At 41.9% G+C, this 26959-nt stretch overlaps 1 protein-coding gene across 2 annotated transcripts in view; it reads left to right on the top strand.

Annotated features, from left to right (window-relative positions):
* pkd1a (polycystic kidney disease 1a) overlaps nucleotides 1-26959 on the top strand; it is an 84641-nt gene that overhangs the window by 11262 nt on the left and 46420 nt on the right. For both annotated transcript variants that reach the window (XM_026170195.1, XM_026170194.1), the window contains exons 2-14: nucleotides 10348-10419; nucleotides 10549-10617; nucleotides 11463-11534; nucleotides 16556-16737; nucleotides 17694-17941; nucleotides 18425-18685; nucleotides 18832-19000; nucleotides 21136-21313; nucleotides 23618-23832; nucleotides 25016-25137; nucleotides 25236-25386; nucleotides 25993-26255; nucleotides 26460-26840. In XM_026170195.1, coding sequence (XP_026025980.1) covers nucleotides 10348-10419; nucleotides 10549-10617; nucleotides 11463-11534; nucleotides 16556-16737; nucleotides 17694-17941; nucleotides 18425-18685; nucleotides 18832-19000; nucleotides 21136-21313; nucleotides 23618-23832; nucleotides 25016-25137; nucleotides 25236-25386; nucleotides 25993-26255; nucleotides 26460-26840 — 2383 coding nt within the window. The remainder of the gene's footprint in view (nucleotides 1-10347; nucleotides 10420-10548; nucleotides 10618-11462; nucleotides 11535-16555; nucleotides 16738-17693; nucleotides 17942-18424; nucleotides 18686-18831; nucleotides 19001-21135; nucleotides 21314-23617; nucleotides 23833-25015; nucleotides 25138-25235; nucleotides 25387-25992; nucleotides 26256-26459; nucleotides 26841-26959) is intronic.

Here is a 26959-nt window from a genome sequence, read left to right as displayed (position 1 = left end):
TTATTAATCGTTAGCTTACTATGCAAACATGACAAGTGAAATCTCCCGCAGCAAGCTTAAACATGTGAGAGGTTGATCGCGCAGAGAATCGCTGAGCTTATGTGAGTGAGTGTGTAAAAGCATTTCAGTTCTGCTGAGCCAAATAAGACAGGTCAGGGTGAAGAAGTGACAGCCAAAGAAAAGCTTACCACAAAACGGAGAAGTTATGACAAATCAGACTATAAGGCAAAAAGAAAGTGCAGCTTCATGGTTTCATGGACAAAAGAATTTCTGTGGCTGCAATATGATGAGCTAAATAACCAGGGCTGCACATAAGTGGTCCGCAGGTGCGCATTCGCTGTCAAAATAAAAAACACGCACAAGGGTTAGGGTTAAATTTAAAAACTGTACTTTTGAGTTAAAATATATATTTATAATTTTAATAAATGACAAATTAAAAATGCATGAACATTTTTTTGTATCGAAAAAATATCGAACCGTGACACCAAAGTATCGAACCGAACCGAACCGTGAATTTTGTGTATCGTTGCACCCCTAATATATATATATATATATATATATATATATATATATATATATATATATATATATAGGGTGAAGGTAACGGTCCTAACTTATATATATATATATAAGTTAAGACTTGTGTAGCTTTGACTGTCTCAGGAAATGCAGAAATAAATGCACTTTTGATTTGTACAGATGGACAGAGGACAGTGTTCATGTAGAACAAGTGTTATTTATTTTTGATTTGCAGCATAATTAATACCAATCAATTAATACTTATCAAATCAGCAGGGGCATTCAAGATGTGTAAAATGCAGAAAAATGAAAATGTCTTGCTGCACAAAAGACACACACCTAGCTACTCTCAGCAACAATTGCACACAGAACAGAGACTGCATGTTAGAGATTACTGGGGGAAAGGGCAAAAAATGCATTAAGTGTTCAAATTCACTAGAATACCCTTGATAATCAAAGCATGACTTCTTAATTAAAGTAATTTATCATAACATGCTGTATGCTCATGGTATGGCTAATGCATAATGTCATAATGTCTTATGAAGTCATGCTTCATTTTTTTTTTTTTTTTTTTTTTTTTTTTTTTTTTACATTAGGGATTCATTCACTATTTTTCCAATCAGAGGAGATGGATGGATTCACTTTGGCACAACCTTTCACTTACAAAGACTGACTCATGTATTCTTTAAGAGAAGCACACTCTACCTCAGCAATATAGTAACATCTGCATTGAATTTTAATGTGAAAATTGAAGGATGGAAAATGAATATAAAATGACTAAAGGGGTACGTGTATAGATTATATCTTTAATTTATAAACTAGGTGCTTTTTTGAGTTACATTTCTAGAGTGAAAAAAGCAGGTGTTGATCACATAGGAAACATTTATCTTTTACCCCAGTTAAAAAGCAGACTTTTCTCCCTCCTGTTACCCCATTAAAAAAAAGACTGCAATAATTGGATTTTGTTCCCCGCTTTTAGATATAAACAGCCAAAACGCGAGTGTTTACGTGTGTAGCTCGTGCATAATGATCGCTGCTTGTGCATGTCTTTGTGTGTTTATGAGAGAATTGCAGAAACACATCCTGTTTGTGTAGCCTATGCTGCAGAGAGTCAAAGACTTCAAGACATCCCAGAATAACACGCTGTAATCCATGGGCTAAATGTTAATAAGGGCCTATGAGGCTGAAAATTGAAAAATGAATTGTTGGCCTCTAAACTTGGGATTACAAACCTGCCAGAACTGTAATGAAATGCTAATCAGCACAGTGGTTCATTTACATTCAATCCAAGGACATGATTAAAATTCATAACAAGCCAATTTGCATTTTTTAGTTAAGAAATATGAGTTGTCCTTTGAGTTGTTTTTTTTATTTTTCAATGCAACCTCATCAAAATTACTGAAGGAAAATGAAACTAAAACAGAGACATAAGAAAAAGAAAATAAACCAAAAGCATTGTGTCATTTGTGAGCACAGTGTTGAGCACTCTGTTGATTTCATGCCAATGAACCTGAAACTGATTCAACAAGCAGAGAGCACAGTAACAGAGACCAATCAGAAGATAAAAGATGAAGGGCTGCCAGATGATGGTGTGGAGGACTCAGCTGAAGTAGTCATCATCTTCACCACAGATTGTGCTGGCAGCCAGCCTCTGTTGTCAGGGCTGCTGAAGCTCTGCTTGTCTCTATGGTTTTGGAGGTGACAGACTTCATTTTTTGTGTTCTCTTTTGTTCCTACCATTCCCTTTTCACTTGTTGCATCAGTTTATGTGGTGCTTCCAGATTTTACAAACAAGATAAATTAAACAAAAATGCTGGTCTCTACAACTCCATGTACACTCCCATGTGTTTCTTATGAAATCCATGAAGTGCTACAGAGAAAATCACATTTTATTTATGTAATTAACACATTTTGAACTCTTAAAGAAATATAACAAAAGGAAAGACACCCAGCTGAACTAAAATGATCCAGCAAACAAAAACTGTTGTGAGCCGCCACCCTTATATCGCCTTTGGGCTTTTGGAGCTTTTAAAAAATAATTGGGAAAAAAAAGCACTATGCTGCTAAAAAAAAGAGCCTTATACCACGTGATACAGGAGCTGTGCCGTGTGATGCTAAAATTAGCAGGGAAAAAACAACGGAGAGCACGTCAGGGATGACGAGAAAGTGACAGGAGAAAATCCGTCCCGGTCAACCACCCAAACATCAATAACGGGAACCTTATACAGCGCTTCCTTATACACGTCGAACTCCCGCAGGCACAAAGAAATTACGGAGGCTATCACTTATCACCTGACCAAAGATATGGCTCCCATCAACACTGTGCAAAACGAGGGATTTAGGAAAATGATCAACACCCTAGACAAACGCTACACAGTGCCGTCCCGCAACTATTTTTCTATTGTTGCACTACCTGCTCTATACACGCAGTGTCGTGCAACGGTGGAGACGGAATTTCAAGCAGTACAACATTTTGCGGCAACGACAAAACGTGAGACATTTGTTGTTTTTATGTTTATTTATTGTTTTTATGTTCAGTCTCAACTGTTACGAAGTTGATGTGCAGTTAATAAGTGCAATAAATATTTATACTGGAAAAGAAAATCGTGAGAGAATCGTGATCTCAATTCTAAGCCAAAAAAATCGGGATTCTCATTTTATGCAAAATCGTGCAGCCCTACTGAAAAGTATGTTCACGGAAACATCGTCGGGTCTGCCGTGATATGTTTACAATGGGGCTGTACTTTCATCTTTATGCAGGACTGTAAGCTGCCATCTGTGAGGTGTGAGCGGTGTTTGTTTTTAACATAGTTCACGGTGGAGCTGCTGACAGTGTGGATCCAAAGATCCATAATTGGCCTACCTGGGGTTGAAAATCTCGATAAATGCACGGCGTTTCGGCGGGTACAGCGGCTTCCGCGAGTGTGACGCTTATTTTGAGCGATGAAAAAAATAATAAAATATAATTTTATTTTTATATTACAATGTCACAACAATCTTCCAATTTAGAACTACAAGTTAAAAAAATAACTAACATAAATAAAATACACTTAAGCTAAATACTTCTAATTTATTTTCCCAAACCACGCGGAGCCGCACTATAAGGACTAAAGAGCCGCAGGTTACCGACTCCAGCCTTAGGCTATCAATACATGAGAACTAAGCCCAGTGCTTGAAATATGTACACTCAGACATATGACCAAAATCTAAATGCAACCTGCATGATGCCTCAAAACTGCAACTAGGTAGGGAAAGTTTTATTATGGAACAAGAAAAATCTGATTCCCCTGTTTTAGATTAATTAGAGATTGTATATAAGACATGAATTTAGCTTCCGGGTCTGAAAAATGAAACCATTATGGAAGTGCCTAAATGTTTTGTAATAGCCAGAAGTAGGTGACTACTCTGATCACAATAAGAAGTCTGATTTCCTCTACTCTGTGACCTCACTTAACACTTTTCTGATGAGTATGCGTGGTTTTAGTATTCTCATGTCTCATTAAATACAGTAGGATGTTTAATTTATGAATTATGGTCCCTATTAGAGTCAAGAGGAATGATAAAGCAGGGTCAATATACCTTGTGATTGGCAAGTTGTGGGCTGATGTCAGCATACAGTGTTCCTTTTTAGTCAAATCAACCCCTCACTCATCATCAGTTTCAAAACACCAAGATAACAGACAACACGTTCAGCTCGTGTCTTAAAAATGCAAATTCATTAACCAGTCTGTGACATGATAGCGGCTGCATCCATCTTTTATATACAGTCTGTGGGTTACCTTTACTTGGCACAGTTACAACAAACCAGCACATGTGTTTGTTTCATTTGCAGACAAGAATATAACTGAAAACACGTAGATTGTGGTCAAGTAAATGCTCTGCTTAGGTACATATAACACTAAAGATTGAGATTTGTCACCTCCAGTGTGCACTGGCGCAGTTTGTGAATCGTTTTGGAGGTTTCATGGATTTGTTTATGAGTCACACATCTTCTTCACTTTAATGCTACAAATTCAACTTTAGTAGAATTGTATAAAAAAATCCACCATCTGAAAATATGCATGGAAAAATGCCTTATAGGTCAGCAACAAAACATTTTCAGCATCGCAGCTTATATAACAGACACCACACGTTTCTTAGAGTAAAGGACAAGCAGAAGTTCGTATGCTTTTATGTCTAATTGTTGGGACCAGTTATTAGAAATGATGAATTGATGTTGCGTGGTGCTGCATTTGAAAAACTATTTCACTGCATCACTAAATATGGATAAATATGAGATTAATATCTTAATATGATCGAGGCTGACGTTGATGATGGAGAAATAATTGCTCATGATTACTCGATTAATCACACTTGTCACACATCTTTATTTGGCAGAAGCATTTGTTCAAAATGACTGTGTTGTGTGGCTGGTTTATGGAAATATAACAGGATGAGAAGTAGTAGAAGAAGTATTTGTTTGCATTTGTTGCAAAGTTTTCCGAGATCTTTACCGACTGGGTTTCAAAGCACAATCATCTCCAAATATCTTGTAAGATTTTGTATTTAAAAATCAACTGATGCAGAGGCCTGTTTTGGATTGTAACTCGGTATTCTTTGTTAGCAACAATTCAAAGATGTCCCCCCCCAAACACATGACATTAAGGCAGCTGTAAAAGTTACCGTTTTGAAGAGGACCGCTCTAAGGATACACTTGATAAATATATGTTTGATTGTGCCTACAACATGCAGAAGATGGAAATTTTGGTTGTTACTGGAAATCTAAGAAAAAAATGTACTATAACACGCAAAATCTCTGTCTGTGCTTTGTTTGTTTCTTTGTCCAGGAACTCATCTCAGACCATCAGAAGTTCACTTTACTGAGTGAATTGGTTAAATGCAGAGAAGAATTTCCCCACGGGGATCAATAAGCTATACATTATTATTATTATTATTATTATTATTAAGTTGAGCAACCAAGCTTGGTACACCGGTAGATCTTATGTCCCTGAAGGTTCTTATCTATATCAGATCATACAATGTACTCTGTTGCGTAGCAACCACCTGTGGTTACCTAGAATTTTTTGCACCTATAACACCATTTAAAAACAGTGTATCATTTTTGAGTTACTACAATAACCCCTAATATCATGCATAATTCAATTTCAAAAAATTGAATTATGCATGATATGTTATGATGCTGTCACTTTTTGTCAGGCAAACCTTGTAAGACCCTAAAATTATCTGTTTAGCACCCACTCCTTATAAAAGGATTCTTTCATTTATGTGTATTGATTTATATCCACAAAAGTTAAAATGTGGTTGCCTAGCAACCACCTTGTAACGTGCTAAAAGTCAATATTTATCTCATAAATAACATCAACCACCACAATTTCTTAGCTTTTCTCAGTGAGAATAAGTATACCAACTGGACCGACATGGCACACAATGCAGTAATAAATATGAGATGTCCAGCTAACTCAGATGATGTTTAGAATCATCTGAGTTTTAACCATCAGGTTAATGAAATGTTGCAATTATGTTTTCAAGGAACAGTTTGAGAGTTACGGGTTAGTTAGGTTTATGTCTAAAGTTAGGATTAAGCTAGGGTATTTCTCACAGACGTTAAAAAAATTAGTATACAAAGACAGCTAAACAAACAACAAACAGCCAACACACAGAGTGGAGCAGTCAGTAGTGGTAGAGAGCAACTTTTAGCCACAGTAAGAGAACAGCTCATCAAATTGAGTACTGCACTTGCACACAGCAGTACACCTGCCAAACTTGAAGTGGACCGGATGAATGGTTGTAGAGACAGACAAAGAACAGTCAGACTCACAGACAGAGGTTTTTCAGCTTTTTGCAAGATGATGCATAATTTTCAGTGGTTCACTGGAAGCATTGATTGTTTTGTTTTTTTCCCTTTTTATTGTCTCACCACAGTTGTATTAGATGCTTGAGAGACCCATTTTTGTTTTAAACCCATATTTAATGACTTGTAATATGTGGCACTGACTCACTTTCATTTACCAGGAAAAGAACAATTAGTTTTGTTTTTCCTGCATGGATTGGTAGTATGTCAAAGAGTTTGTTTGTATGTCAGTGTATCATTCTTTCAATAAGAGTGTTAAACTGCTGCACACAGCTGCCCTTAACTTGCCAGCTGGACACCAGACAACCCAGGCAGCAGCAGCTGGAAAAATGGACAGAATGTTCTAAAGAGGAAAGGCGAGCCAGTCTGTGAAGTAGAAAGTCAGGCTTTTTAGACCAAACGTCTTCAGCCCCATTTTCCTGTTAATTTCGTGCTCCCTTTTTTCTTGCAGTAGGGAAAGTACCCGACTACTCCGATCTCCCCCACCTCCTCACCCCTTGTCGCAGGCATGAGGTTCTGGCTGGCAGCTCTCAAACGAAGCAGCCCACAGTGGGGTGATTGTTCTCCACACCTGGCCCGTGTCACTCACTGCTACTACCTCCAACTTCCCCTTGGCTTCCACTTCACACCTGTCCTTTTCTCCAGCTCCATCGTTTTTTACTGCTTTCTCAGCTTTTGTCCTGCTCCCCTTCTCATCTGACTCGTGCAGACTTCAGGAATAAACAAAGAAGCAGAACCAAAAAGGGGGGAGAAATCGGGGGGGGGGGGGGGGGCAGCAGAGGAAAGGGAGGCTGAGGTGAGATGAAAGCAACCACAGAGGAGTCTGTGTTTAGTGGGTTAGTGGAGCGTTGGCCTTCAATCATAGTGACTTGGACCACATTACCACCACAAGCCTGCAGAAACCAGTTTGTCTATGATCTGACTTAAACCCAGTTTTTATCACTATGCTTTAAAGACTTTTTTTTTTTTTTGTTCTCAATTCTCCACAGATGGAACAAAGACAGATTCAAACAGATTTCAGTTTTCTTTAGTAGAAAAAGAAAACCATCCCTTTCTGTTTCACTTCAGATCTTTCCTTTCTTGTATTCATATTGTCTGCAGAGCACATGCCCACTCCTCATGTGTCATTCCCTCTGCCCAAGCACAGTGTAGTCAATGAGGGCTGTGTGTGTGTGTGTGTGTGTGTGTGTGTTTTTGTGTGCGCTCTCATCCTCCAACTCAGAATAAGTGGCACCAGACAGGCCTTATAAGGAGTTGTTAGATCACTGGCCACACCGTCAGTAAAACAGAACCATATGTGTGCTGTGTGTGTGTGTGTGTGTGTGCACTTGTGCACAGGCCTATACCTAAAGTGTATGTGTGTGTTTGCGTATGTGTAAGTAAAACCATGTGTGTCCAGAGGTAGCTGAGAACGGGAGTCTGTTGCTAATAGACATGCTGAAGGTCACATTATATGGTCATGTTAAGCACACATACAGACGGTCTCTATTTAACCTGCTCTTGTCTGTGCGGTCTTACCCGTAAGGTGTGAAAGACAGTTTTCAGATGTCGTACACGCAAATTTTTACACACACATTCCTGCTGTGGCATGGATGTCGACCACGTTACATAAGGTGAAGCGTCCGTCTAATGTGTGAATGATCAGCTAGTGGGCGGAGCTTATTTCTGCTGTCCTGTTCATCCTCTGATGGGTTTAGCAGAGGAGAGTGCTCTCTCTCTCTCTCTCTCTCTCTCTGTCTCCATCTTTCTTACACAGCTTGTCTGGAATGTACAGATGTTTCCTTTTGGGAACGGCGTCCTGGTCTGTTCACACACACACACACACACACACACACACACACACACACACACACACACACACACACACACACACACACACGCAGAAAAGAGTGTGAGAGAGTGGAGCGCAGTCCCGCACATATCAATTCAGATTTCCCTTGCGGAAGATCGTCTTGTTTTTTATTTGTATTTGCTGAATTCGTAGCAGCTGGGAATAGAAATATCGATCAGCACCCTGATTGAACCTCATGAGTTTTAATTTACAGCTTTCCTGCAGTCCAGCACCTTCTTCTTTTATCCCTATAGGCTACAGGGCTTTCTGTTCCCTTACAGCCTCTGGCTTTTTGTCTCCTGCTCCTTGGTCTTTTTGTCTCCCGATTGTCTCGCTGTTCTCACGTGCAGCTGTGGCTTTGCTTTGAAGGAATGCAAAGGGGACTGAAGCCATTCACTGAGCCCATCTCCACTGCTTATCCAACCCAATTTTCTCATTTCCTTAGTAATTTATCTGATGGTTTCTCACTAATTTGAGCTCCAGTATAGAGAGTGTGGCATGCAAGGATTTAGTTATAGAATGTATTGCTAGCAGTGTGTATTTAATGTATAGTAAATGTGAATTTGAACTATTATCATTGCAGTTTAATCAATAAATCATGCTTAGGATTTTAGAGAATCAGTGTTAAATAAGAAAAAATAAACAAATATTTTAGGTTACGTCTTTCACAGTTGTGTATAGTAGATCTAACAGTCTCACATCAATAAGCATGTTCTCATTCTTGCAGAAGGCCTAAAACCAGATCACTTTTCATATATTGTTTGATAATTCAAAACCCCTTTTCCCCCCAAGGCATGATTTGGGCCTTGACTTGGGTTTAAAGAGGCCCTCCAGTCATTGCACACATGCTTATTTTATTGATCATGCTTTCTGAAGTCAAATAAGTTGACCACGCTGATGTCAACATCTTTGGCATCTGGGCTTCTGTCCGGACACCAGTGTTACAAAATAAGTACATGGAATTAGAAAAGAACACCATTTGTAAGGCAAGCGGGGAGATTTGGCAGATATTATTTTAGGGGCTCAGCGAGACCATTGAGCCATTGAAATATTTTGAATGACGACTTCGATGAGAAGTGATGACAAGGCCTGAGGGAGGATTTGTCTTTAAAAAAGGGGAAAACATTTGCCAGTGGGAGGAGGCGTCACCTTAGATTAAGCAATAGTCTGATAAAGCATTTATGATTTTGAGTCATTAGTTGCTGATTAGATAATGAGGCCACAGAGAAAAAAAATATACTGGCATTAGGCAGACTTCACCGTTTAAGATTGGCTTTTTTGCTTTGCATCAAGAATTATTCTGTTGCGTTTGTGTTGGTGGTAGGTATGCCCACCCGTTTTATAGATCAAGTCAAGGAGGACATCTGGCCTGTGTGCTAGCTGAGACACAGTTTGGTGTGCAGACTCCTCCTACTCGTACGTAAAACATAATGGTAGGAGCCAATCATAGGTCACCCATTGTGTGGTGGCTTACTGCAGAGCGAATGAGGTTAGCTGGACTGTGGATTTGAGTCATCATTTACTGAAAGTAACCGATTACTCAGTCACTTAGAAATTAACCCTTTTATGCAGCAGATATAATATAAAATACATGTAGGAATGAATTAATCTATAAAATGTGACATAAATATTTTGGCCTTTATTTTCCTTTTTCCGTTAATTCCTTTATTTATTTGTTTTCCTATTAAATATCCATATTTTATTAACCAGTTTTCATATTTAATCTTCTTCTTTACTCATTTTTCTTTGACAGTTTCAATTCTTCATACTGGACTCGGTCTCTACCTCTAGATAAGCCTGGCCGCATGCACAGCGAAGGCGTTTTTCTTCTTTCTGATCGTTTCTAAATATATCCAAGTAGTTTTCTAGCTTAAGCTATGACAAAAACCCAAGGTTTATCCTCTAAAGAACCTGTGTTCTGGAGCATCTTGTGTTATTCTTTAGTACCTCCAATTGTTTCTGGTTGTATTTATCTCCATCAGTGTATGTATGACCTAAGCATTTCCTATTCCTTTCCTTTTATATTATTGCATTTCATTTCCAAGTCCTTGAGCAATCACATTGCATTGTAAATAGTTCTGTGTGTAGGCGTGTGCATTTAGTCAGCTTGCCCCCATTTTAAATATGGATATATTTGTTCCCACAGAGATCTGTCCAAGAACCACATCTCCTCCCTTGATACCAGTCTGCTACATCATCTCACTGGCCTCCAAGAACTGTAAGTAAACACTGCATTATGTGATTGTGTGTTTGTGTAATTCAACTTAAATCTAATTTATCTTTTTATTTAACTGCATCTCTGATACATGTTATCATTTATCAGGCTAAATAAATGTCAATGTTTCAGACATCTTCAAGGGAACAGGATCAATGTTCTCCCCGGAGGACTGTTCTGCTGCGGCCTGCTGTCAGTCCTGTGAGTAGAAAGTCCAGGAAAGATATTGACCAATGTTATGAAGAGAGAAATATGAGGAAGATGAAAAGAGAGCAGTAAAGACAAAAGCTTGGTTTAGTCTGGATTAAAGTAGGCAGAAATCCCAGGAGTAAGGTAAACGAGAGCAAGTTCACCAAAAGAAGTGTATACAGCGCGCGCACACACACACACACACACACACACACACACACACACACACACACACACACACACACACACAGTAATCACAGGACGATTAACTTCAATTACAGCTTACTGCTCCAGGCTCCCACTACCTCCCTCTCTCCATCTGTCGGTCTCCCCCTTCCTCCATCCATTACCTTACTTCTTCCACCCATTGAATGGGCGTTTAAGCACATGTTTGTGTGTATGTGTGTATGATGAGAGAGGACTGATGGTTTCCATCAGTTCCTTCCAAAACCACCACACAACGGCTCCATTATGTAGCCTTCTGGATAGAGTAGGGAGGGAGGGAGCGAAAAGGAGTAGAGAAGGAAACGAGAAGAAGGGAGAGAGATGAAGAGGAGGAAGAGCGCATTTCCATACAGACAGATGGAAATGAGACAAAGTAAAATAGCAAAAGTCAGTGTTCAGCACTTTTAGTTATTAATTTCTTTAACTAATTTAATCTAACAATGTAGGAGAAACGGGGTTTGCAAACTCATTCATTATATGACCTTTTTGTTGGATTTTTAGTCACATAAATCTTGCCAAAATGATAGTAATTGGTATACATTAGTGAAAACGTGAAGGAAAAAGTCTTTTCTGTTTTGTTTTTTTCTTGTTTTAAGATATTGACATTTGATTTGTCTCTTTGTTTCCATCAGTGATTTGAGCAACAACCAAATCACCACCATTGAAGAAAGGATATGTGACGACCTATGTAATCTAACTCAGATGTAAGTAATTGCACTTACTGTATACTGTAAGCTTTATGTCTGTGAATATTTGTCTCTCATACCTGATGGCACATTATGAAATAAGCAGGTGTCCCCCGTTCAGGGGACACATACACAGTACATGAACCAAAGCTGGATGGAAGGTTTTGATTACATTAGTAATTAAACTTCAACATATTAAACACAACACATTAAAAGAAAAGTTTTCTTCTTGTGCAGAGTCTTTGTAAATAGACTAATCAATAACAGGCTAATCTAAATGAGAGGCACATGTTACATAACCTTCTCTTTCTGCCTTCTCTTCTTTTCCTGCAGTCATTTTTGCGCCATCTTTTCAGTTCCTTCTCTTTTTTGTCTCTTCTGTGTTTTTTTTTCTTCTTTTCTGTCATTGCCAGTATTGTTATTTTTATTCTTCTTCATCATTTCCCTTTCTCACGTGTCTTTAAAAAATACCCTTATTCTGTAGAAACTGAAGCATAAAAACACAGATTGAATACCATTAAGCATGCATTTCATGATCCTTTTATTATGCTCATTGTAGTGGCTTAAAGGAGCACAGTTACACAGTAACAGTTACACAGTTACAGTTACACAGTTACAGTTACGCTTTGTCTCCCTCACAAAGACAGAGTGTCTCTTTAGGTAGAGAAAGTTTACCTGTTACCATCCAGCTCCTGCAAATATGTCATAATTACATGTGTTACTCTAAATCCCCCTTACTTATACACAGTGTATAAAATAAATGCAAACAAAATAAATATATATGAATAATTATTATAAAATCTATTATAACGATAATAACAGTTCAAGTTTATCTCTTATAATTCTACCTGTGGGGTCATTGCCCACTTGAGCGCTATTTTCTGTTAAATCTCAATGAAATCATAAAATAGTTCACAAAAAACAAACAGAATACAAAATGTATGGTTCTGCCTGCACATGCTCACATGTAGTAATATCTTTGTGACACCCGCTAGGCACAGATACACCCACACACACGTCGTTAACATCAGATGCACGTTTATTGTGAGTGTCCACAGAATGACAGCTGAACACCGTTTGACAGCGGTCGGTTTCCCCAGCTTCCTTCCCTCCGCTCCTCTCCGCCTCACTATATAAAGGGAAGGAAAACCACCATCAGTCCAAAATCGCCATCAGCTGTTCTTACCAGCACCGCCCCGTTGAGCTCACTGCACCACTCCTCCCCTGCAGCCGCGCCCCGGACCACACCTCCGCCGCCCGACTGAGGCCGGGAAGCCCACCGGCCGAACCTACTCCCCCCCCCCCCCCCGCGAGCGAGAGAGGAAATCGGCCACCGCCATCTGTGCCCCCGGCCTATGGACCACCTTGAACTTAAAAGGCTGCAAAGCCAGATACCACCGAGTGATCCGGGCGTTGGCATCCTTCATGCGGTGAAGCCACTGTAGCGGGGCGTGGTCCGAGCAGAGGGTGAATGAGCGCCCCAGGAGGTAATAGCGAAGGGAGTCGACCGCCCACCGGATAGCCAAGCACTCCTTCTCCACGGTGCTGTACCGTCTTTCGCGCTCCGCCAGCTTCCGGCTGATGTAAAGAACGGGACGGTCGGCCCCCCTCACCTGCTGGGACAAAACGGCCCCCAGCCCTCTGTTCGAGGCGTCAGTCTGCAGAACAAAAGGGAGGGAAAAGTCAGGAGTGTGAAGCAGCGGCTCCCCACAGAGAGCCTTTTTCACCTTAATAAACGCCGCCTGGCACGGCCCCGTCCACTGGACCAGATCTGGAGCACCCTTCCGGGTAAGATCGGTTAAGGGGCTGGTCAGCTGCGCAAACCCCGGCACGAACCGGCGATAGTAACCCGCCAGCCCCAAAAACCGTCTCACCTCCTTTTTGGTCTTAGGGCGCGGGCAGGATGCGATAGCCGCCGTCTTCTCCACCTGTGGACGCACCTGCTCGCCCCCCAAGTGGTACCCCAGATACTGCACCCCCCTCCGTCCAACTGCACACTTCTTCGGATTGGCCGTGAGCCTCGCCTCCCTCAGGGACCCCAGGACCGCGGCCACCCGCTGCACATGCTCCGCCCAGGTGTCGCTGTGGATGATCACGTCATCCAAGTAGGCAGCAGCATACGCAGCATGCGGGCGCAGCACCCGGTCCATGAGACGCTGGAAGGTGGCAGGGGCCCCGAACAAGCCGAACGGAAGCGTAACGAATTGGTACAAACCGTACGGAGTGGAGAAGGCCGTTTTCTCCCTGGACTCAGCAGACCAGCACCAGCGGCGCATATCCGCTCGGACGCCCGGCCAATAAAATCGGGCCGTTATTCGCTCCAGAGTTTTTTCGTATCCCATATGCCCTGCCATGGGGTTATAATGAGCCGCCTGGAAAATCGTTTCCCGGCGGCCCTGCGGCACCAACAGCTGGGTGTGTGTCACCTCCGTGCGAGCGTCACGACTCACTCGATATAACCTATCTTTCGTTAACATGAAGTGTGGGTAGGTCCGCATGGCTTCAGGGCGCACCACGTGACCATCAATCTCAATCACTTGGTCAAAGGCTGAGCGTAGGGTGTCGTCACGAGACTGCTCCAGTGGGAAATCACCCGTGGGGGGAACTTCCGGAGCCAGCGGGGCTTCCTGTGAAGGACCCGCCGTCTCCCCCTCCCCAGAGTCGGACGACCCCGCGTCACCACTGAGCGCCGCGCAGACACTACATGCTACTGGCCGTCATGATCGCACCCCCGCGTACTGTCCCAACAGATGATGAAACCCCGGCCAATTCGTACCCAGAATTAGGGGATGCGACAGGCGCGGGCTAACCGCAGCCGTTACTCTATGCGTTTTGCCCTTATACTTTAATAACAGCGGCACTATGGGATACCTGTGAACATCACCATGCACACACCTCCACCCATTCTGCCTCCAGCAATGCCCCGGGGCGAACCAAGCTTTGGTGCACGAGGGTCTGCGTGCAGCCCGTGTCCACCAAAGCATGGCGTATACCCCCTCGAGTCCTTACCGGAATGCTGTATGTCCCTCCCGGACCGGGAGAGGGCGCTGGAGCACCGGCAACGCGGAACACCTGCCCCACCTCCATCAGAGGACAGTCCCTTCTCAGGTGTCCCGGCTGTCCGCACTTCCAGCACTCCTGCCCCGGCGTCTGTGTTGCTCTCCGTGGCTCCGGTGCGGCACTGCTTAGGTCCGATCCCTGGGAAGGCACAAATGCGGCAAAGGGATTAGTGGGGCTCAACGCCAGCGTCCGCTCTGACTGCCCTGGCGCAGGCATCCGGCGCCTCGGTGCTGGCACCGGGGCTTGTCTGTTCGGCCTCCGGCCGCTGTCCCCGGGCTCCCCTGCTCTAGCGGCAAGGTGGTCCTCCGCCAACGTAACCGCCACCTCCAGACTCGCGGGACGGTGGCACCTGACCCATCTCGCCGTTTCTGCAGGCAGCCCCTCCACGAACTGCTCTAGCACCACTTTGCCCACCAGCAGCGTCTCACCCTCTGACGATCCCGGCTGCAGCCAGCGTACGGCCGCGTCATGCAGCTTCCGGGCCCAAGCAAACGGCCGATCTGCCACGGCCAGCCGACAGGCCCGGAACCGCCGGCGATGATCTTCAGCGGTGAGTCCCAACCGGTCCACCACCGCCCGGCTCACGTCCTGGAAGCTGCCCCTCGAAGCCGGCGGCAGACTCAGGGCCGCCGTCCGAGCCTCCCCCGACGGCAGAGGAAGCAAACGCGGAGCCCACTCCACCTGCGGCCACTGGCAGGCCTCCGCTGTGGCACGAAAAGTCTCCAGAAAAACCTGGGGGTCGTCCCCGTCCCCCATCCGGGGCAGCGGCGCCAACCAGCCGCTCCAGAACCAGAGTCTGCCGGTCCGTCTGCTCTTGCAGCGCAGCCAGGTGAGCCCGCTGGGCCGCCGCATGGTCGTGGTTCATTTTCGCCATCCCTGCCAGCATCTGCGCCAAAAACTGCAAAGCCTGGGCGGGCGGCGCAGCCTGCGGGTCGGACATCCCCACACCGGCAGGCTCCTGGGTTTCGGCACCACTTGTGACACCCGCTAGGCACAGATACACCCACACACACGTCGTTAACATCAGATGCACGTTTATTGTGAGTGTCCACAGAATGACAGCTGAACACCGTTTGACAGCGGTCGGTTTCCCCAGCTTCCTTCCCTCCACTCCTCTCCGCCTCACTATATAAAGGGAAGGAAAACCACCATCAGTCCAAAATCGCCATCAGCTGTTCTTACCAGCACCGCCCCGTTGAGCTCACTGCACCACTCCTCCCCTGCAGCCGCGCCCCGGACCACACCTCCGCCACAATCTAGTATGTGGATATAAATCCGTAAATATAATATAGAATACAAGAATTGTCTCTAATAGAGCAACACTAAAGAACAGCTGAGCTCAAGCTGTCCCGTTATTACTGGGCCGACATCTGATATCAGCATTGGCTCTGTAAATTTATAGGTGTAACTATGTTAAATATGTCTTTGAAACTAGCATTAAGTCATATAAGAGATTTAAAATATGATGTTTACTGAAAAGGAAAGCAGTGGCTAAGTGTTGTTAAATAATCAAACTGAAATGTCACTTTTATTGGTTACTTGCTGTGATTAAAAAAAGATAAAGAGATGGCTGATGATTCCTAAATTACAGAGTCCATAAGACATTCACATCAGGCAATAATTAGCAGTAATTATGATTTGAGCTGCTGAATACACACACACCACTCATACACATTATGAGCTAGCCTTTTTAAGGAGATGGCATATCATCTGTAGGTTTGTTGTTTCTCAACAATGAGGTTGAGAAAGGCTTTCAACAGACACAAACACACAAATATAAATGAGAGAGTTCTTAATTTATTAGAGAGAGGCTACTTGTTGGTTATGCACATATTAATGCAGCTTTAATGGTTTATAAATGTGTCATCCCCGCATGATGACAGTTTAGCAGTGGCAACCACGGTGCTCAACCTTGTGACTGTTGAGATGTTTAACAGTTAATGATTCGGTCTCCTTGTCTGTCTCCGTCTCTTCTCCAGTGATCTAAGCAGTAACCCCTTTGAGTGTGACTGTAAGCTGTTCCGATTTGTCAGCTGTCTCCAGCAAAAAGGGGTGCAAGTTCGACGCTCAAATGAATTGCGCTGCAGCCACCCCCTTGACCTCCAAGATCAGCCTTTACTCAATGTCAGACTGCCCACCTGTGATATGAAAACAAATACAGGTAAATATACTCATCATCTCGTGAAGTTAAAAGAAAACGTGCACATTATAGAATTCACCAGAAATCATTTCCTGCTCTTTTCAGTGCTTATACATCATACAATAAATAGTTCATGGACTTATATTTGAAAAGTAACTCGATGAACTGAAGATGCAACAAAGGTGAAATACTTAGTCCGTTTGGTTTTCTACCTCAGACAAAACAAACATTATTGTGTAGTATTTTGTAGAGGTGGGAATCACCATACATCCCACAATACGATATTATCACAATACTTAACACACGATACGATATTATTGCAATTTTTTTTAAATATTTTGCAATATTCAGATTCTGTACATTAAGGTAAACTTTATCAATATTCATTTTATCTAATATCAAAGTCTCGCACTCAGTCTTTCTCTCATTTCAGTCAGTTATATTGTTGACAAACTGAACGGTTTGTATTACAGTCTAGTCCAACTTAACTGAATGCATCTGGTACAATTATAGCTATTCTGAACTATGCAATATGAAAACTATGCAGCCCCTTCAGCAACTGAAGAATTTGAAAGTAAATTAAAACAAAATATAATTTTACATTAAATAAAAAAGTTTTAAACTTAATTAAAATAAAACATGTCTTAAATTAAAATAAGTAAACTGTCATATTTATTGCTGCCATAAAAAAAGTTAAACACATTTGGACAGTGAAGGAATGTCAGGATTCAGAAAAAGGATCAACATGCTCTGAAGTCAGAGCACAAAAACCTTTTTGTAACAAAATATCGATTTCTGCTGTCCCTGTATCGATACATTATTATCACAGTATCAATTTCTTCCCCCACCGCTAGTATTTTGCAGACTTTATGGAGATTCATGATAAAAAATCTTTGCCTTTATTTATGATAAAGGCAGAGCATGCTCTGATATCTCTGATAAGCCTGTGAGATTTAAACCTGTGTTGTCCACTTCAGGTCTGTATGCTGCGTGCCTTGAGGATAGCAACAGTGGAGGACTGGGACGAAGTGAACTTGTTATCTTCTCCTACTCCACGTTCCGAAACTTGACACGGGAACAGTGTCACAGTGTGTGTTTCAATGAATCGCATCGGTATGGGGGCTTAGGAGAGAAGCACGAATGCCTCTGCAGCAAAAACTCGGACCCCAACTATATCAGCACGTCTCAGTGTTCTGCTGCCTGTACGAACCCCGATGTGATGAAGGTTTGTGTAAAGATTATTGCTCTGTCAGACTCGGTTTATAACCTCTGGTGCTCCGTTATGTACGTTTTTATATTTTCTCTGTAAGTCAGCCGTCACTCGATTAAAAAGAAAGTTTTGGAGATCCAGTTTCCTTTTCTTTGCTCTTTCCTCATTTGATTATACAACATTCAGGATTTCCTGTAAAATTTCAATAGCCAAACAACAACTTCCCTCTGTGGTTTGAATGACTCTATATCCTGAAGAGTGCTGTGCAGAGGAAATCTGGAATAGAAGTTAGTTAAAGCTCCAAATAAAAATGTAATAATGGTTTATTTAAATTGGAACAGTTTCTATATAATCAGATTTTATTCAGAACTATGAAATAATAGGAAAACCACAGTTATCTTAACAATTAATGGGAAAAATTGTTTATTATTTTATTTAAATGCGTATGTATTAACACCAAAACCAGCTCTTCTTTATATGGGTTCCTTTAATTCACAGAAATGTGGGTGGGCTCTGGCTCGCGAAGTCTTTGTGGTGGAGTTCTCGGTCTCGCTGACTCCTCTCCAGCCGCAAAGCGTTCACAACCACGTCACTTTCACCGCCAACTCCTCTGTCACACCTGTGACGCTGTCCTGGGACTTTGGTGACCTTTCACCCCGTGCCAACACCACAGGAACCGTTAGCACCACATCAGCTCACAAATACGGACTTCCAGGATCTTATACAGTCAGTCTGACGGCCTTGGCGGGACATAAGAAGGTGAGAGAAAAAAGAACAGGATTTTAAACCTTCTGTTTATCCAGGCTGAATTTTTGTATGTATGTTCAAAGAGGTTTTTTTGAGAAAGAAACTTTGTGTGTGTATGTGTGTGTTTGGATTTTAAAATGTTACTTGTGTGTGTTCAGGTGTCTGCACGAGGGGAGGTGACTATAATGCTTCCTCCTAAACTAGAGCTGCATTGTCCAACTCTTGTTGTGGCCAATAGGAGTCTGGAGCTCACACTTGTCAGCTGGGGCTCAGTTGGCTTGAATGTAGACTGGAAGATTACGAAAGATGATGTCCAAATTGCCAAAGGTAAAGTATACCAACACGCAATCTCAGTTATTGAAATTTCACACATTTCGAGCTCCTCGTGATCATCAACATCCAATTAGTTTTTTCTCCCCTGCTGATTAAATCTGAACATTAGCTTAATGCTTCTCTGTGGGGGTTATTTGGAAAACTGGAAGGATAAATGTTTACAGGAGTTACCATCATCTGGTTGGAAGATTAAATTGTTTAATCTGCTGATATTTTGTAATTAGAAATTTGGCAGTAATAAAAGATCAACATTGCACGATCACAATCATTTCCAGAAAGCATTTCTTTTTGGGCACTTGGGAACAGCAAAAACCAGTTATGCACAGTTATGAATGAAGCGCTGACACTGTAGCTGAGCATTTGTATGGTACATCCAGCCAACAGGTGTAACAGTAGCACTTGTTCTGTATGTTTGTAGCCATCTGATGGGAATCAGCTGTGGCACGACCTACTAAGTTTTACAGCTAGTTGTTAACTTTGTCTTCGGATTTTGCCTTTTTGCACTGAGCATGTTAGTATTAAATGTATATATATGTATGTGTTTTTGTGGTGCCAAAGCAGCTGTATAAAATTGGTTTAACCTTTGTAGCTTTGTGTCTGCACTCTACAACCTGAGCTCAAAGTTTTCTCATTCAAGTGATTGTTCAGTCTAGTCTTAGCTATGCATTTGTTATTCACTCACCTTCCTTTTTCGCACAGACATACCAACTTTTATATAAACTATAAACTAAATACATTCGACTGGACAAAGGTCTTGAGAAAGATCTCTTTTTTTTTTATATTCTGTTTTCCAAGGGTGCCAGACATTCCTGTGCTTTAAAGTTGTCAGTAACTTTGTTACCAGCAGCCCGTCACAAGAACAAATAATTTCTCTCCATTTCTTTGCTTGAAGTTTTGAAAAATACCCAAAATAACACAGTTTGGCAGACATAGGGTTGTATTTTTGCATCATTTATCAGCCAAAAACTCTTCATTTCTGTAAAGTGTGCAGTGTGGCCTTAAAATATGAGAGGGAATTTGACAAATGGAGGCCAAAAGCAAGGCCAAAAACATGTCCACTGTAGATTAACAGTGTCTGAAAGTCACGCCCTTAAGAAATTATGAATTATGACAACATACTGCCAAAGTATTTTGTCAGATGTTGATCCAAAATCTTTGCTTAACTTTTGAGGCTGAATTCTGATTGGCTGGCGTAATTTTTCTGCATGATAATGATCCCAAACACACTGCATATTCAGTAATCGTACACCTGGATAGAAAAACATAAAAAGGAACCCGTTTCAATAAATTGCTGCACCTATCTCCCATTTCCTAGCAAATTATAAAGGAAAGCGCGGTAACGGAGGACTTTTGCACAGTACTGTCCCTCTCCTCCATTTTCCACCTTTGTTATACTCGTTCTCTTCTTCTAAGACACTCCCTTACAATTTCTCACAATGTAATATTTAACTGTTATTTGCTCATTTCACTGGTTTGTTTCTTTGAGATATTATGAGAAAGAATTTTTACAAAGTGCCAAAGAGTCTATGAAACTAATGTGATTTGCTGAAGGACAAATTCGTCATGATAGGAAAGAAATGCCAGTACTCCTTTTTCTACTGTCTCAGCGAAGGAGTGTTTGTGTTTGCACATTAGAGATGTGAGTCAGGCCCCGCGTCTTTCATCTGTCTCCCCCCTCGTGCTTTACTTTGCACCCATATATCAACATCTCTTGTGTCTACATTTTTTGCCTGTTTGTCTGAGGCTTTTAGAAACTCTTCAGGTTGCTTTTTTTTTTTTTTCACTGTGAAGTCTCTAAACAAATTTTTTTACAGATTTTTATAGCTCTTTTTATATCGTAAATAACGAAGACTTTGACTGAGAGACATATTCTGCATGTTCTACAACAAATATTTGAGGCCAGTAAAAAATAAAACAAATAAACACATTCCTAATGAGAATTATTATTTGATCACACTGATTTGCAATCATATGCAACTTACTAACTTTACTGTTATTTTGTACTTCAGCATGTTTTAAGTTGGGTTTTTTTAATTATGAAATAGTAGCTGCACTTTTTTTTTTTTTTTCTAGAAAGAATACCTTCAGAGTATTTGTTAAACAACATTCATGTTTCTGTTCCCTTCCAGCCTCTCCTTTCTGTCCAGTAGATGCGACGCACGATCACGAGTCCTCAAGCTGTTTCCAGATCCTTCCAGGAGAGCTGAGCTGGACTGATGCTCGAAAACAGTGTTTGAACCGCGGTGGGGATCTGGCAATAGTCAGGAGTGACAAGCTGCGTAACCTGCTGGCAACCAAAGTCACGCAGTGAGTGTTTACTCTTTCTGCAAGTTTCACAAACTGAAACAGGAAAATAATTTCAGTTCATCTTTTTCCTCAAGAACTAATGTATCTGTGCATTGTTACCAAGGGAACCCTAAGAGCAGGTGTAGCAGTACAGCCTGGTCACATAAGAATTTGTTTTGTGAGCAGCAATAATTTTTTCTTCCTGTAGGGACTGTGATCAGCTGACCTGTGCAGCTACTCCAATACTCACTGCTCTTTGTGGATTTAGCTAACTGAATACACATGAAGATAAAAGTGGACTATAGACACTATAGCTATTATAAAAGGTAGAATTTACAGTATACTTAAATTTGTTTTTAGATGTTTCACAGAAACATTATTTATCAGAACATCACCACTATCTGATTTAAAGACCTTAAAATAAATGAGGATATTACATTTAAGATTTAACTTTCCAGTCTATAAAATATCTGTGTAGGTTGTCATTCATCCAGGAATGGTAATCTAAGGAGCTTGGAAAGAAAAGCAACTGGACTTCTTTAGGTTTTTTGAAGACGTTTCACCTCTCATCTTCAGCTCAGTCTATAAAATGTCACTCTCTGAGCAGTCCTTACTGTTGAAGATAATCTCCTCTTCTTCCACCTTCCTTTCCTTCTTTTTCATACATCTCTCTCCATCTATCAGTCTCAGACCTTACTAATTTTCCCACCCTGGGAAATGTGCATTTAGCTCACAGAGTTTTCTGACAGACTGCAATAAATTGTTGAGCTGTTTGAAAAGCTCCATTTTAAATTAAAGCTTCAATTTTAAAAAACAATACTAAATCTTTGCTTGCCCCTCTTCTGTAGCCAGCTTAAGTTCAGCGACTGAAACGTCATGTCATGTGTTAAAGGTGTAAACGGGTCTTATTTCTAAGCAAGTATCTAAATCGTGTCACTGGAGGGACCGCCAGCTCACACATTTCGTCTTCCCTATTTCAGTGACAAACTCAAACAAAGCTATGGTCCAGTCTGTTTGCTGAAACGACAGCCAAAAAGTATCAAAACAGACAAAAATACTGAAAACAGATGTTAAACGTTCGATCACTGACACTCACAGAATTACATGGTTTGGAAAAGGGTGCATGCAAAATGTGTTTGTCTTTTTTCTCCCCTCCTCTGTGTGTGTGTGTGTGTGTGTGTGTGTGTGTGTGTGTGTGTGTGTGTGTGTGTGTGTGTTTGTGTGTGTGAACTTATCCTTATTTGACTGAATGTGACCCCTGACTTATGTGTTTTTGTTTCATTCACATTGATAGGATACACTATTTTGCTGCATGTACGTTTGTACATGTATATGAACAAAGCTCTGGATTTGGCTTTGCTTTGGTTTTGTAAAAGTATTCTGCTCTCGCACTGGTCTGAAGGCTTTCGGTGTTTTGTGTTTAAGTGTAAGAAGGTCACAAAAACACATCTGTAAAAGCACAGCTGCATTGTAACGTTAACGCCGTAGGAATCTGGGTTTTTGTGTGTGTACATTTGTGTGCTAATTTGAGTGTAGGACTCGTATACCAAAGGGGATGAGAAGAAAAAAAACTTGCTGCAGATGGAGCTTATCCCCGCCATCCTCTTCTGCTCGTGTGTTCCTCCACCCCTCTCTTATATAAGGAACTTTTTTTCTTTCTTTTTTTAGAATCTGTCTTTGTTTTGTGCGACAAAGACGTTTTCTTGTTCTTTTTCTGCCTTTGTGTAACCGCTGGTCACTCGTTCTGATGTCATTATCAAAGGTGTTTTGAAAAATCCCGAAAAGTGGGAGAAAAAAAAGAAAAGGAAAGAAAAGGAAATTGCTTTTATCCAGGTGATTGTCTAAAAATGTCTAAAATGTTTGATTTGTTTCCCCCTGTCCTTAGATCACGGTGAGTATCACGCTGACTTTTCTTTTAGAGGGAAGGCCATTTTGTTTTCAGTTAACTGTGCGTAGGAGGAAGGAAAATCAAAGTGGAGAGCGCGAGGTCCATTAATGGACACATTGAGCCAAAATCCAATTTATCTAACATAGTATCTCCGTATTATCCCACCAGGGTTCAATCAAAACCACTTTTCAGTCCTGCAAACATTGATTATTGAGAGCACAATTGGCAGACTTCATTCTCAATTATTAACAGTCAAACTCATTTACTTCTGAATGTTTTTACAACTTTTCTGTTTTTTCCTGCATTTCATTTTTTCTCACCTTTGTTATGTGTCTTCCTGTGTGCATTTTGAAAAGATGGTGCGAGGTTCAAGTTACGTAGCTAAATGTCAATCATTCAGTGTTAATCTGTGCATTATCTATTTGTTTCTGCACCAGGGAGCGAGGTGTGTGGCTGGGCCTGACTGATATAGACACCCCTGGCAAGCTGCACTGGGTGAACGGATCAGAGATGCAGGAGGGAGAGGAGATATTTCATCCTCGCTTGACGAGCTATCGTGGCAATGTGTGCGTCGTCCTTGAAGCACGCGGTCACACCAGTCCATACCAATGCAATGCCAAGTGGCCGTATATGTGCCAGTACACTGCCGAAGGTAAGCTCACTGACATTCTGTCTCATAATCCAAATATAAAGCAGTCCACATAACTAGATTAGAGAAATGAAATGAAAACTGAGGAACAGATTTAATGCAATTTTACCCACTGCGCCTAGAATTGTATGCAAATTAAGCTTAGCCAGACGTCTCCTATTTAAATGATTTATTACCTCAGTAGAATAAAATTACCATTTGTGTCTGGGCACCAAACTCATGTGTCACTTATAGAAAGTGAAGAGCATTTAATACCCGACTCCCTCCTACCTACCTAACCACCGAGACAGCTTGTTTTTTAGGGGTCCATGTGGGCCCACAGTGGGCTGCGCACCAATGCCCATATGTGCCCTATGGTGCATTACTGCCTCTAACTGATATGGAGGTTGGAGCATACTGTCGATCAAAAATGTTGCTTATTCACAAGGTGTTTAAGAATTGGTTACCAGAGCAATGCCACACATTTGATTTGCAAGATATTCATTGTATTGTTTTCCTGACACAACCACAAAAGAGATGTGTATCTCCTTCAAGGCCGGTTTACACGTTTACTTGGTATGCAAATGTCTAAACCACCAAAGTGTGGAGCTACCAACTCAAGAAAATGCTCCCTCAAATTTTGTCAAATAATTTACTTGGTCTTTGGTTGCCCATAGTAACCCCAGGGGCCCACCTAGCTGTTCTATGGGCAGCACGCAGTGGGCTTCCCTCTTGGAGGCCCAAAGGGAGAAAGTGCAGTGGGCCCCTAGTTCCACATAGGAGCCCCAAGCGCCAAAACTGTTGTGGGCCCTGTGTGGGCACATCCACTTGGGGCCCACATGGGATAAGTATGGGTTTGCCCTGCCCGCACAGGTCCAAGTTCACCCACAGCTACCCACTATGGGCACACATGGACATGTTTGCTTGGTATGCCAACTTTCAAGGTTTTTAGAGGGGTTTTTTTCTCCGTAAACTACCAGACCCCTGCATTATGCACAGGAGATGGAGAACATGCAAGCAAACATACAGACATACACTATGGTGAATTATTATTATTATTATTATTATTATTATTATTTATTTATTTTTTTTTTAAGTAAGCAAAGTACCTGGAAATCTAAAAAAAATTGCCTGTTGAAATCTGTTACTTCCTCTATCCTCTGTGCTTTTTTGTCACCTTGAATGCATCCTTCTTCTGCCTCTCCAGTCCGTGTTCCAGATGCCGGGATCTACATGGTTGGCATGGCTGTGTTTCCTTCCCATAATCCTTTCCACAGTGCTTCACCCTCACTCCACTCTGTTTCACAACCTCCCAGCGGTGTCATTGAGGTAAGGAGATATCTCAGCTTAATATCTTTCTTTTTTTTTTATGCGTCAGACTCATTCCAGAGTCTATTTCATTAAGCTGCTTCTGCTTTATTTCTCAGATGCTGTTGTTCCCTGCACTGAGCTTTGTTCAGGGAGGTCGTCTGTCCTCCCTGGAATTTGTCACTCAGAACCTCAGCTCACAAGTCAACGTCCGATTTCAGATATACAGACCTCACTGTCATTATCACGGCACACACCTGCTGCTCCCCAGTGAGTCACAGACACACAGAAACTCACTAATATACACTCGCCAGGTGTTAAGAAACATATAAGCCACCTGATCCCACACCTCTAGTCAGACACACTGACCAGGCTTGTCTTAAATTGTTAGGTAGGTGAATGTGAAAATAAAATTTTCATGGAGACAGAAAGTATAGTAAAACATGAAGGGAAGGAAATCAAACAAACAAGGTCATCTCAGTTCTGAGCGCTTCCTGTCTTTGATTTCAAGCCTGTGAGGTAGGGGACGAGATGGAGGAGATAAAAGGATAATGTAGTTTAGTATTAATCACACTGATGGCAAATTTAGTCTACCCCAGACGTACATGCACACACATCTTTCACTTTCCTGTTCCACAAGTGCACAGTTTTTGACTTGCTTTAACGAGATTTTCTTGTTTGATTTAGTTTCTCTCATTCAGTAATTCTTTCCTTTAATCTACATTTTTGCACTTTCATACCTATATGAGCAGCTAATGAAAAATCATTATTGTTATATAACTACCCATCTGCATATTCAATAGAATTGAAGTTGAACAACACTGCTGCATGTAAAAATTTCATTTTTAAGAGATAACACAAAGCTTCTTGTCTTAGGCTGCGGAGGCCCAGCATGTGCCCCGGTAGCTCTTTGTGTCTCAACTGACACCAAGAGCAGTGATCCATCCTCTTGCCCCCGACTACAGCAGTGGTGTCCCTTCCAGGGTCGGTGCCTGCCCCTCTCTAATCCCTGCCCACCATCTTCCTGTCCTAACTGCACCCTTGTTCAGCACCTGACAGCTGGGACATTTAGGCCCCGATACATCCTACAGGACGAGGTGGTTTTCAGTCTGCCAGCAGGATCAGCTTTACATGTGCTGGTGAGAGGATTCGCTTTTGCTTCTAATATCAGTGACTTAATTTGAGTATGTATACAATCAAAATAGATAAACAGTTAAATGATTGCTGCTGTTGTGCAATGCCTGTTAGGTCACTACTAAAACTGTGTTCAGTAAAGACATGTATTTAAAGACAAATTGGTATCTGCCTTTAACTTAAACCTTTCTGGTCCCTGTTTCTCACAGTTAAAAGACCAATTGGAGGACATTTTGGTTTCACGTGGTGATGTGATCGCTCTGCAGCATGATGCCGGTCCATCCTCCCTGCTTCACTGCCAGTCTTCCCCACAGTCACCATGGCGACAACCTGTTTTAGGTCTTGAACGATCGGAGTGGTTCTGGATCAATAACACCAGACTCCCAGCAGACAGTTCACCGGACCATGACCCTGACCTTCTGCCTGACCCGGAGCTCGACATAGAGACACTGGTGAAGACTGGCGAAGCAGGCTGGCTGGAGGAAGTGGTTTGCCCTGTCAGAGTGCTCTATATGGAACGGAGTACGACTCAGCTGCAGGGATCGCAGCTGTCTGCTGGGCTTCCTCAACCTGGAAACTACAGCCTGCTGGTAAGCCATCAACACAGCATGCATGTGAAAGATTTCTACATGCAGGTGGAGGCCACTAAAGAAGATGGAACCTGTAGTGAGGAGTTTGAAGTGTTAGAATTAGTATTTTTTTTTTCCTA

This window comes from Astatotilapia calliptera, chromosome 6 (genome assembly GCF_900246225.1).
Source record: "Astatotilapia calliptera chromosome 6, fAstCal1.2, whole genome shotgun sequence".
Taxonomy (NCBI): domain Eukaryota; kingdom Metazoa; phylum Chordata; class Actinopteri; order Cichliformes; family Cichlidae; genus Astatotilapia; species Astatotilapia calliptera.
Note: the sequence above shows the minus strand (reverse complement) of the source record. Positions and strands in the feature narration are given on the sequence as shown.